This window comes from Pleurodeles waltl, chromosome 6 (genome assembly GCF_031143425.1).
Source record: "Pleurodeles waltl isolate 20211129_DDA chromosome 6, aPleWal1.hap1.20221129, whole genome shotgun sequence".
NCBI lineage: Eukaryota > Metazoa > Chordata > Amphibia > Caudata > Salamandridae > Pleurodeles > Pleurodeles waltl.
This window is the reverse complement of record NC_090445.1, coordinates 972,465,937-972,479,414: the sequence shown is the minus strand read 5'-3', so window position 1 is coordinate 972,479,414 and position 13,478 is coordinate 972,465,937. Positions and strand designations below refer to the sequence as shown.

Sequence of the window (13,478 nt, the reverse complement as noted above, 5' to 3'; positions counted from 1 at the left end):
TTGGGAAACCTATCTCATACAACCATTTTTTTTTTCAGCTCCAATTTGAGGCATGCACTTGGAACACACAAGCAGCATTGTTGCTATGAAAGTGATCTTATCAAATATAACAAATCACTCCTCATGAAGCAAACCGTATGCTTTATGAATGAGAGTAAATGCTTCTGTTTGCCTCTAACAACGCTATGATTTGTAAGCCAGACGTCTAGAAAATGTTTTAATAGGGCAAACTTTGAAATATCACTCACACTTATGCTGCCACATACCAACCATACTAAACGCTCCATGCCAATGTACCATATCAACCTGGCACACCTAATCTATCATATCTACCATACATTAAGTAACGTCTATTCCTTTTTACAGTTGTTCTTTGAGTTTTCCAAATATAAATACAGATACCATGAACTCCAGGATGTTGTCGATTAGCACCCATTACTTACAGAATGTACAAATACTACAATTGAGAAGACCGAACTAATCATAGGCCTTATTCCGAAATTAAATGTGCCAGTGTTTTAATGTGTTTCACCTATGTACCTTTTGCTTCCTCTTCTAGAGGTGTTCAGTTATCACCTTCGCTGCTACTTGTACCAGGCAAGGGGTCTGACAGCGCTGGACCAAGATAGCTTTTCTGGTATGTATTTTTCAGTATTTATATACCAAAACCCAGCTGTGAAGCAATAGAGTGCTGTACGTTACATGGGGTGTCTGGAAACAATCTAGAAAATTGTGTATATCAAGTAAGAATTACACAAATTTTATTTTATACATAATTAGGCACAGGGAAATTATGTGATTGCTGAGAATCACACAATATTAAGTCTGATGCTGAGGGATTCCAGTATCCCAATGTGGCAGCTCGAGCCACTATACCACATCTCCTCCGTAGATAGTTGCAGAAGCCTGATGTTGCAGCAGACTAAGACAAATAGATGCCTAATTCTAGATAGGGAGTTAAAAAATGATATGAATATGCTAACAATTCACTGTTCGTGTGTTCATGCTGATCCTTTGTCTCTAGGTAGTATGTGGGATAGTTAAGGCCCCAAAGTTAAATCCTATTCAGTGCAGAATTTGATCAATCCATTATATAAATATCAGAATAAAAAAAATAAAGTAAAATTTTGTCTCTTAACAATGTTATTTGTGATGACCATATTAGCCACCTCCTGTACCTTTTTAAATCAGATTGCATGTTAAAGCTACTATTGAAAACATGATTTGGTTACAGTTGTCAGTGGAGTTCTCCATTCGTAAAGGTACGTCAGAGGACCACAGTGGTGCCCTTCCCCTCACTGATTCAGTAAATGTTTTTGTGCTGATACTAGTTCTGGGATTGCGCAGGCCTGTCTTTGCACCTTGTAGTTCTATTCGTGCGTGGACACACTGACATAAATTCTCACCCATCCAAGTGATGAATGCCCGTACACCTCAATGAAGAGTGCCTGCTGGCCAGAAAGATGCTGGCCTCTAAGTGGGTCGAATTAATCCCTGCCATTTTTTTAATCTACCATTGGTAATATATTACTTTTCCCTTTTCTCCGCCAGTAGGTAGCTTTACCTTATAACCTCTCCCGTCTTCATTAAACACCCTCATTCAGTACCCAAAACTGCTCTTCAGGGAGCACCCATAGTACTACAACCATAAAAAAACAACCTCATCAGCTCCCCGACATAAGGGTCGTAACTCGCACCAGGATCACAAAGACCGGCGCCAGGAGGGGCCCCGTAATGAATCATGCCACATAAGAGGGGGTGAGGGACTTTCACCCTGTAAATTACAGTACATACATTTGGTTTACCAGAGCTACAATACGGTCCCTACTTTCTCGAGGTTTGAGTAAGGAATATTTGTTGTGGTGGCTTATATTTAAGCTGATATTTAAGTAAGCGTGTGGCACATTCCAAGAGCAAGAATGATCATTTATTAGTTTTTCTAAGTAATATATTACTAGCATACGTTGTGCAGCACCAATGTGGTCATCTATGCATGTTTACTAAACACTACGTGCATGTAGGCACTCAAAGTAGTGACAGTGGGGCAATGTAAAATCATTTATTTGCTTCTGTATGCTTGCTTTGCTCGCCTTCCTGGGGGCAAATGAAGTGAGTACTGCTTAATCATGTATGAACTCTGTGTAATTTGAACAGTTTAAAAAAAGAAGTCATTTTGTCTTGCGGTTCTGGGCTATTCTACATTCACATGTCCTCCTCTCACCTCCCCACACAAGTGGAAGAGAGAACAAGAGAAAGAGTTAATATAAAATACTAAATATAAAATTGGCTTTAACCAATCACTCTCATTAGCATTAATGCAAAAAGAAGTTAATTCTTAAAATCGTGGTCACAGAGCGGACTAATGTGGAGCTCACAGACTGGTATGGTCTAGGCCCAAAAATTAAAATTACTTAGTTGAACTTGTTTCTCCAGAACCAGCACTTAGATGGCAGAATAATGTACAGCATGTCAATCAAGAATAGCCCCAAGCTGCAAAGCTGCAGTTATAGGTGAGGAGTGCTGTAAATGAAAATCTAGAAGGGCAGGCACTGGCTATAACAATACCTGCTTCCTTATGAGAAGTGCTGGTATACACTTCCTGGCAAAATAAACAATTGCGGGTACTCAGTACAGTGTCTGCCTTTTTAAAGCAGGTGAGTAAATCACTTTTTCTTGTTAAGCAGTTTTTAACTCTTGATCCCAGTTCCCAATTCAGTAACACAATGACTCAACGTTTTATCAGGCCAAGGCACACATGTTCCTTAGCCATGATGATCGACAGAATGCTGAAACCTTTCAATAAAACACCCCCAGTTACAGATCTGGGTTTTATCCATCGTTCTTTTGCTCGCCATGCCACCCCAATTGGGTCCCAGCCACATGCAAATCAGTCTTGACCCTGCTCCCGATGGGAACAGTCCAGCCTGAACTGCCAGGCTGGGTCCTCCCTGGACCAGAAACAAGAATCCTGAGACTGGTTTCAGGGTATCAACCCTCATCAGCTGGCCTAGCTTGAATCCAATGGCACAATGAGCAAGTGACCCACATCTGGGCATACCCTTGCCACTTATGGCAAACATAACACACAACATGATGATGGACGAGGGTTGAAAGGTAGTAGCAGAGAATGGGCATATGAATAGTAGTCCAAAAAGGCACAGCTATGACACTCCTCAGATAGAACAGACTGAGAAAAATAAAATAAACCAACTTTTGCACAGTTTTCAGTACCATTCCTCGTATACATCAGGCATGTGTAGAGTTCAGATATGTTTTAATGTCCTCTAATCAGGACTAGACATGGCACACTCATTGCACACATCTTATTTCCCCCCATCTCACCATGACTCTTAAACGCTTCATTAGACTGTTAGTTGCTCAAAGCAGGAACTGATCCACTCTTTGAAATTAATTTTGTTGAATGAAAACTTGGAGGACAGCATAGACGAAGAGCTAGTCTTCACAGGTTCTCAACCTCCTTTTAGGAGGCATTTATGAAGAGTGATGTATCCCGTGGAGTATATTATCCTGTGGAGTATGCATGCAACTAGTGAATAGTCTTATAAAAAGCATTCTCAAATATTCTATAGTACAATTGCATATGTCATTCCTATTTTCTGGTTGTCTTGCACAGTCCTAAGGCAATATTTGGAAAGGATGAACTTTGTAACTCTTCAAAGCATTTGAAAAGGAAACTTAGATATGTAAACTTTTCTTGTTATAATCTGATTTTCATTTTGTAGATCCGTATGCTCATGTGTCCTTTCTCCATCGAAGTAAAACATCAGAAATTATTAGATCAACTCTGAATCCAACCTGGGACCAAACTATAATATTTGATGAAGTGGAAGTGTTTGGAGACCCTAAAACTGTGATGCAAAGTCCCCCAAACGTTGTTGTTGAAATTTTCGACAATGATCAAGTGGTATGTGAATGCTCTTGTACTACAACCTATTAGTCAAGCATTTGATAAAGCACATTTGTTTATTACCTAATTTTTGTTCTATTTCCTTTGTTCAGGGCAAGGATGAATTTATGGGACGAAGTACTTTTACTCCTTTGGTAAAGCTTGATTCAGGAATGGATATTTCCCCTAGACTCCTCTGGTATCCAGTAATAAATGGAAATAAACCCCATGGAGAGATCCTTGCTGCAGCTGAGCTTATACTTCGACAAAAGGTTTTTACTATACATTTCTGAAGATATTTATCTTGTTGGACTCCGAAATGTTTATCATAGATTGCTCTGTGATTCATCCCTGCATCTGACCACTATTTTGTTATTTTTAGGGTGGTGCTAATCTGCCAATTCTGCCATCTAAAAGAGGAGCTCTTTATATGGTGCCTCAAGGTATTCGACCAGTGGTTCAGTTGACTGCTATTGAGGTAACTACCAACTGTGTATAGTAGCTATCTTTCCAAAATATTGCAATTTATGTCAACTGTGGATTTAGGCTGGTAGATGAAAATGTAATCCTAGAACAATCCAAATATCTCTAAGTGTGAAAATATCTTGACTTTCCTCACAAGCATGGCATGCTTTGCATTTTGTGATCTTCCAGTAATTAATTGCACATAACCTGAATGTGCATCTTGCTCCTGTAGTCCTTTAAAGGTAGCCTCTCCTGTGGGTCCAAATTTCATGTATTTTACATCAAAACTGTCCACCCTCCTGCCTGGAAGCAAAGCTTCAGAGGTAGCCATGTATCCTTGAGCATGTATAGAAAGCCTCTGGTACTTTGTCCTAGAACCTTTTAACACACAATGGCCCCACATTGCACAGAAATCATACAATTACATGATACCTCTCATACCAATAGAAAGGACTCTGATTGGGAAATGGATGTGTTCATCAGATATGGTCCTTTACAAAACACATTAGGTATAGTACAGGATGTTCTCTAACTGCTTTACTGATCTTTTGCGATACTTGGATAATCTTTTATGTACAGGCTATTTTCTTATATGGATGCTCCTTTGATAGTGACATGCTCACTGGACAATCCCCCCAAAGCTTCGGGAAAGGGTCCTATATCCCTTGTACTGCAAAATGCTCAGGCAGACTCCCTCATACGCCCTCCTCTTTATGAGCTCAACCACTAGCCTGTTCACATTGAATATAAGAGGGATTCAAATTGAAACAGATTCTAAGCATCATTGTCTGCCTGCTTGTAATCAGTCCTATTTGCTTCATAGTGCCAGCATAGTCATACTTAAAGTGAGCTGTAATCAGTGTTTCTCTGACTCTTAGGTATCTCAGTTTGTAGTTGATCACCAGGGTTCATGGCAGCTGTGGCAGCTTGTGATAATTCAAGTGGACCTCAGTGCTCTCCTTCCCTGTAGCTGATGTGGTCAATGGGCAAAGTGAAGCCAGCCAACCGGGAAGCAGAATAGTATGCAGACTTAGTGCTGCATCATTCTTGCTAATGGACATTTTGTTGCCTTCTCTACAGCACCTAATTAAACAGCTCTGCAATGTAGGTGGTGAAATGCCTGTGGGAATGGTGGAAAGGGCAACAAGGGCACGGGGTGCACCCTCCACCCTTGTAAAAGAAAAAAAAACAGCAATTGGCTCAGGGCAAATAAGTTAGTTGGTGTGTGCCCCACTGTAGGCCCAACCTCCTGATCTGTTCACTGCTCTCACCACTGCCAGCTCCACATGCTAAGTCATTGGTCTTTGGTAACTCTCTGCTAAGCTTAAACTTATTATTTTGGATTTGGTCATAATCTCTCAGTCCTTTTGGTATTTAGTCATTAATTTTAGTGCTTTTGTTTTTAATGCTTTGTTTGTAAGTGACTTTTGCCTTCCACTCCTGCCCGTTCCCACTGCTTCTGCCGACACCCGCTGCTCCCCGCCTTCGACCCGCCTGCCTCCTTGACAGCCCCTCCCACAACTACTTATGCAGGCCCCTGCATGGCCTCCATGATTAGACCCAACCTCCTGGTCTGTGCGGTGTTCTCCCCACTGCCAGCTCCATGTGTCAGGTCATCTCACTCCAACAGAGCAAGCCTCTGGTTCGAGGCCTCAGTTTAGCCTCCTCCTCCTCCAGTACCTAATTATTTTGGACTTGGTCTTTGGTAACACTTATTCTGCTAAGCTTAATTGCTCTGTCTTTTGGCATTTAGTCATTCATCTTAGTTCTTTTGTTTTTATGCTTTGTTTTTAGGCGACTTCTGCTAGCCTATTACATCTATTACATCTGTTTCTGCCCATACACGCTGCTTCTTGAATTCGACCCTCCCGCCTCCCTGACTGCCCCTTCCACCACCCAAGACTATTTATGCAGGTATATGTGCAGTGGACGTGCGCAGTGGGCAAGCTGCTGGTGTGCCAAAGACATGCCAAAGGCCTGTCTGTGCCCGTCCATGCCTGGACTGCGGCCAGCACCAGGAACCCTGGATCTACCACCATCCACTGCTACTCAAGGTCAGAACTCACCAGCCTCAACACCCAACCTTCCGGCATTGACTCCTGCCGTACCTCGCCTAGAGCCAGTCACAGGCCCTTTCACCTGCTGCCACTTCACCTGCTACACCAACTCGCTATTGCCCGACAGCATGGTCACTCCCCCATCCAAACAAAAGCATTGTCTACTGGAATGTATCCTGCTCAGCGTCTGATCCCTCTGCAAGCACTCAACCGAGGTATGGGACACCATTAAACTACTCTTGATCCTGACATCACCTTCCTCACAGAGATATGGCTTAATGCCATCTCTGCGTCTGACATCACCACAGCCACACCAAACTGATACATGATCATCCACCTCAACCTCGTCAACAAACCTGGAGGTGGCATTTGCCATCATATACAACGATATTCTCTATTGCAATGCCACAATGGTCTGCAATGCACAGCTCATGGGACAACTCAATTTCCAGCTCTGCATAGACACCAAAACCACCCTCAAAGGCACCCTCGCTTATAGGCCTCCAGGACCCCGACCCAGCTTCTGCAGCACCATCCCAGGAATCAGCGCCAACCTTGCCTTCAACACCAAACACTACATCTTTGTAGGAGAACTCAATTTCCTCCAAGAAGACTACAACAACACAAACACCAAAACCGCCAATTTCCACCCAGAAGACTGCAACAACGCAAACACCAAAACCTCCTAGACAGCATGAACGTCATTGATCTCAATCAAATAGTCACAAGACCCACGCAGACCTCAGGTCAAACACTCAATGCCATCTTTACTACCAGAAACAATATCAAATTCAGTCACACCACTGAAATCACCTTGTAGGACCACTTTAACTTCCATTTCACCTACACCACCGCTCCCAGACACCACACCAGACCTCCTTGCACCTCCCAGCTGAGTTGGAGCAAGATTTCCGAGAGGCCTTGGTCAGACACCCTCAACCGCTATCCCCTAGATACTTCATTGGACATTAATACAGTTGTCAAAAATGTCAACACTTGGATCTCAGACTGAACAGACAGAGTAGCACATAGCAAAACTGTCAAACCCAACAGACCCACCAAAAAGCCATATGGTACATTTGAAAACTCAGATCAACGAAGAGCAAGTGCAAGCAACTTGAGAGATGTTGGCACACCATCAAATCTCCCAGCAACAGAAAAGCCTTCAAAAACTCACTCAACCAATACCACAACCACCTAAAGGAAGTCAGGAGGCTAAACTTACTCACCTGAATCCAAGCCAGCTCCATCTTAAGTAAGAACTCTTCAAGATTGTCAAGGAATTCTCCAACCTATCAGCAATGGAAAACGGTGCTTTCCTGTCCCAGGACATCTGCGACTCTCTTGCTGAATACTACCATGACAAAATTGCCACCATGTACAAAAAACGTGGCACCCCAGCTAACGGCTGGCGACACCATCAACCTTCTCAACTCTACCAGCCCCTCCCACTGATGCCACTCTCCACAACTGGTACCAACTCACCATGCTATCCACCATTAACGTCATGAGATCCATCCACTCAGGATCCCCCCACGGACCCTTCACGCACCACATGTTGAACCTAGGCAACACCATCAACATCAAACTCACTGACATCCTCAACATTTCAATCACAACAGCCACATGTCCCAAAGAATGGAGACATGCCAGAGTCAAACCCCTCCTCAATAAATCCTCTGCTGACCCTAACAAACTCAAAAACTACTATTCAATCTCCTTGCTTCCCGTTCCAGGTAAAGTCATTGAAAAAGCCATAAACTAACAGCTCACCGCCTACCTAGAAGACCACGAACTCGTGGACACACCCCAAACCGGATTCCATTCCAAACATAGCACCGAATCTGCACTGATCACCGCTATGGATGACATCAGAACCCTTCTAGACCTAGGGAGAAGTGGCTGCCCTCATACTTCTCAACCTCTCAGCTGCTTTTGGCACCGTCTCCCATCATACACTGATCAAGAGACTCCACCATATAGGCATCAGAGGCATTGCCCTGAAGTGGATCACTTCCTTGTCGTTCGGCAGAACCCAGATAGTCCTCCTTCCCCCTTCACCTCTAAGCCTAAGGACATTATATGTGGTATACAGCAGGGCTCCTCCCTCGGTTCCACCCTCTTCGAAGTTAAGATGATCCCCTTGGTCAGCAATGTCAGGAACCATGGACTGAAAATAATCTCCTATGCAGACAACACTCAACTCATCCTCTTGCTATCCAAAGAAACGTCCACTGTGAAGACCAACTTTCACTTCTGCATGAACACCGTCGTCGACTGGATGAACTGCCTCAAACTCAACACTGACAAAACGGAAGTCCTGCTGTTTGGAAGCTCTGCCTCACTGTGGAATGACTACTGGTGGCATGAAAACATAGGAACGCCCCCCACCAGCCACACCAGGAACCTGGGATTCATCATGGACAACAAACTCAACATGGTGAATCAAATCAATGCAGTCTCCTGTACCTGGATCCTCACCCTTCAAATGCTTCGGAAGATCTTCAAGTGGCTTCCGGCCACCACTAGATGAACCATCACACAGTCCCTCAACACAGCTGCCTAGACTAGGGCAATGCACTATACGCAAGTCTTGTGTAACACTTCACCAAACGTTATTCAGAACACAGCAGCCAGACTCATCCTGGACGTTCAAAGACTGACTTAACCCCCACCCCACCCCCCAAATCTAAGAAACCTCCACTTGCTGCCTGTACACACGTTGCCAAGTCAAGGTCCTGAACTACGCATACAAGGCCTGGCACAACCTAGGACCCATCTGCCTTAACCACCAATTGAACTTCCACTGATCCTCCAGACTCCTCCACTCTGCAGCGCTCTCCCTTGCACCCACACCCTGCATCTATCACAGCATCTACGGAGGAAGCACCTCCTCCTTCACCACAGCCAAAGCCCAGAACAGCCTCCCAACCCACCCGAGAACATCTCCCTCCCTCCTAGACTTCGGGAAAGGCCTCAAGACCTGGATGTTCAACTAGACCCAAGCAGCATCTTAGCGCCGGGATACCCTCACAGATTACAGGTGCGCTCTACAAATCCCACTGATTGATTGACTGTGAATTGCCCGTACATCAACCAGCATACATCTAATCTGATGGAGCACTACATACTACAATGGACAGCACCAGCACACTGTATCTAATATACTCTTCGCTTTATATTAGTCTCCAGATGTATATTTGCAATCTTTTCCTGACTAATGCATTTCTTCATGCTGAATGTACAAAAAAGTCTGTCCACAAATATGCCAATGTAGTTCTACTCTCCTGTTGTAATGAATGCTGTTTCTTTGACTTTTGTCATTTATTTGAAGTCATTGAGACTGTTTAATGTCCCTGATAAAGTGTTTTTGTTTCAATTGATTTGATAGATTCTGGCCTGGGGCCTCAGGAACATGAAAAGTTATCAGCTGGCTTCTGTTTCATCACCAAGCCTGGTTGTGGAATGTGGAGGAGAAATTGTTCATTCTGCAGTGATCAAAAACCTCAAGAAAACACCAAACTTCCCTGGCTCTGTCCTCTTCATGAAAGTGGTACTGTATAAGAATTTAGCAAAGCATCTGTACTGTGACTGCATGAATCACATATTAAATAATATTTGAAAATCTGCCATTATAGTCCTGTATCCGTAATGTAAAATGAAGTCTGCACTGCTGTTACATGCCCACATACATTAATGTGACTATCAGATTGGTGTAATAACCAGAAATATTTTACATTTATAGCTCCTGCCCAAAGATGAATTGTATGCACCACCAATAATTATTAAAGTCATAGATCACAGACAGTTTGGGCGGAAGCCGGTGGTTGGCCAGTGCACCATTGAAGAGCTGGAAAGGTTTCGCTGTGATCCCTATATTACCAGACAGGATATCGCACCTGAAATGCGAGGTAACTGGAGAACTCCTGTTATTTTGTTATCATGTGTCAGTACTGCCACAAAAAAGCTAATTAATGGGAAGATCTGTCAAAAACATTGACATGAATGTAGTGTTCTGCCTGTTAATTGAGCTCCTTATAACAAAATATCCATTAGAAATCTTTTTTAGCCCAGCCAAGACTGCTATACATTTTAGAGGCCTGGAGCCATTTCATTTGGTTGAGCTGCCTTTGCATAATAAAGATCCCTAAATGAGTTTTGCATGTATACCACACAAAGAAGAGATTTGTAAATGCTAAGTGGCACAGCACACCATGCAGCGCAGTAAACTATGTTCCTAACCAAATGCGTTATCTCACGAACATAGCTATTTGGGTGACTCCTTGTAAGGCCAGTTTGTGCCAAATAACAGGCTCTTGCTAAAAATGTTCTGTGAAGTAATTATGCTGTTTTCTTGTGTAATAGGCCTCTAAGAGCTCGTCTAAAACTATTGTGGCCTTCTAGCTTGGTTGATTAGACATCTCTGGCTTTAGTACCACATGGAGTGTCCTTCAACGGGTCTCTTCCTACCTTTATCAGTTACTTTACAAGGGTACCCCTTGGACCCAAAAGATCGCAGTGACCTGCAGAGTTCCTCAGGTTTCCATATTGTCTACTATGACTACAACCAGATAACAGCAAGAAGATTTATCAAATCACGATACACAACTGTCCCTGATAGTCTCTGTTCAAGACATCCAATGCCTCAAATACTGCCTGCACCTCATCCAGATCTGGATGTCCGGCACCTACATGAAGCTGAACGCAAAGAAGACAAGATTCCTAGTATTTGCCAAAACTAAGCAGCAAGAAATAATACAAAACGTGCTCAATGATTTGAACCTTGATAGTGTCAAACCTTCAACTTTCACAGAATGTCAAGTCACTTGGATTCACCTTAGACACCAAACTTGCCCTCAAGGAACACACTGCCAAAAATTAAAGATGGCCTGGTAATCACTCTTTCCTCTAAAGAATGTGAAACTGTTTCATCCAGACACCAACTGCAGAACCGGAGTTTGAGATCTCACCTCTGGATGCTTATAACACCCTGCTCCATTGATGTCACTCTGGTATCCACGAAGGACATCCTACATGTAGCAGCATGACCAGAAGAAAAATGATCACAGCTGTGGGAAAGTACCCTCTTTCTTGGCATGGTTACCCCCATTTTCTGCCTGTTGTCAGTGTGTTTGACTGTGTTCACTGGGATTCTGCTAACCAGGACCCCAGTGATTATGCTCTCTCCCTTCTAATTTGGTAACTTTTACAATTTTCACCCCACAGTTGGCATACTTGTGCCTTCATGTACGTCCCTAGTATATGGTACCCAGGACATTGGGGTACCAGGATATCCCCATGGGCTGCAGCATGTATTATGGCACCCATGGGGAGCTGTACATAGGTCACTAGTTATGTCCAGCTACATACTGGTAACTACCTAGGCATGTTTGGTATCAAACATGTCGGAATCATGCCCCAATACTGTTTCCAGTATTAGAAGTATAATTCTATGCACTCTCGGGGCTCTGTAGAGGACCCCCATCATTGCTCCAACCAGTCTTCCAGGGATTTCCAGGCAGCCCAAGCTGCTGCCGTCCCTCAGACAGGTTTCTGCCCTCCTGCTGCTATAACAGCTCAAGCCCAAGAAGGCAAAACAAAGGATTTCCTTTGGGAGGGGGGTAACACCCTCTCCCTTTAAAAATAGGTTTTAAATGGCTTGGGAGGGGTAGGCTCCCCAAGCCAGTGGTATGCTTTGAAGGGCACATTTGGTGCCCTCCATGCATAAACCAGTCTACACCGGTTCAGGGACCTCCAGTCCCTGCTCTGGCGCGAAACTGGACAATGGAAAGGGGAGTGACCACTTCCCTGTCCATCACCACCCCAGGGGTGGTGCTCAGAGCTTCTCCAGAGGGTCCCTGTGTTCTGCCATCTTGAATCCAAGGTTAGCAGGGACCTCTGGGAGCATCTGAGTGGCCAGGTCAGGCAGGTGACGTCTGAGCCCCCTCCTGATAGGTGGTCACCTGGCTAGGTGACCAACCCCCCCTTTCAGGGCTGTTTAGGGCCGCTCTCTCGGGTGGGTCATCAGAGTCGGCCTGCAAGATTCCAGCAGGACTCCTGCAACCTTACTTTGACTTCTAGCCACTGGAACCGCGACTGGACCCTCCAGGAACCGACAATCGGCATCCATGAAGAAGACTCTTCTTGCAACATTGTTTCCACTGCTCCTTCCAGCTTCTGCAACATTTCCCCGGCTGTGCATCCTCTGAGGGCGGCAAGTCTTCAGTCTGCATGAGAAGGAAGAAGGACTCTCCCTTAGAGTGAAGAAGTCACCCCCCTGCAACGACGACTGGCTGCGTGGATCTCCTCTCATTCTGAGCTTTGTGGATTCTGCATCATGGGTGATGGTCTAGAGTAGTCCTCTTGGTCTTCTCTGCCAGCTATCCAACTTTGGTGGTGGTAAGCCCTTGCCTTCCCACGCAGGACAGTTCACCCTATGCACCGTGTCCCTTGCAGCTGCCAAGGCTTGTTTGCACTCCTCCAAGGGATCTTCAGGCTACTTCTAGCTCCTGCCCCAGCAGTCCTTCCTGTGATGCACTACCCTCTGTGTGGTTCTCCTGCAACGTGGAACCCTTCTCCAGTTGTGCTGCATGGCCTCTTCTGCGACTCCTGTGTCCCCATCCTGTGGGACTCCTGTGGGCGCTGCCTCTGCTCCTTTGTGCTCTCTGTGTCACTGAGGGTCCCCTCTGCCTCCTCTTCCTGGGTTGAGTCCTCCTGGGCCTTGCTGGCCCCCGGCAGCTCCACATTCTGCCAACCACAACATTTGCCATTGCCAAGGCTTGTTGGTGGAATTCCTGCACCAACACCCGACTGCAATTCTTCTTCCAGTGTGGGACATCATCTGCATCCCTCAGGAACTCTTCAACTTCTCCAGGGCTGCAGAGCTGATTAGTAGCTCCTACTCCTCCTGGACTCTTCTGTGACTTTTGGACTTTGTCCCCTTCTTCCACAGGTCTTCCTCTTCAGGAATCCACCGCTGGTTTCATGCAGTCTTATCTGGGTGTTGCATTTTCTTCTTTTCCTTCCTTTTGGGTGGTTTGGGGAAAATC

At 44.7% G+C, this 13,478-nt stretch overlaps 1 protein-coding gene across 6 annotated transcripts in view; it reads left to right on the top strand.

The window, feature by feature from the left end:
- The window catches only part of MYOF (myoferlin), a 686,313-nt gene that overhangs the window by 491,191 nt on the left and 181,644 nt on the right, over positions 1-13,478 (top strand). For all 6 annotated transcript variants that reach the window (XM_069239822.1, XM_069239820.1, XM_069239821.1 and 3 more), the window contains 6 exons: positions 560-637; positions 3,744-3,925; positions 4,021-4,179; positions 4,290-4,385; positions 9,821-9,982; positions 10,175-10,340. In XM_069239822.1, coding sequence (XP_069095923.1) covers positions 560-637; positions 3,744-3,925; positions 4,021-4,179; positions 4,290-4,385; positions 9,821-9,982; positions 10,175-10,340 — 843 coding nt within the window. The remainder of the gene's footprint in view (positions 1-559; positions 638-3,743; positions 3,926-4,020; positions 4,180-4,289; positions 4,386-9,820; positions 9,983-10,174; positions 10,341-13,478) is intronic.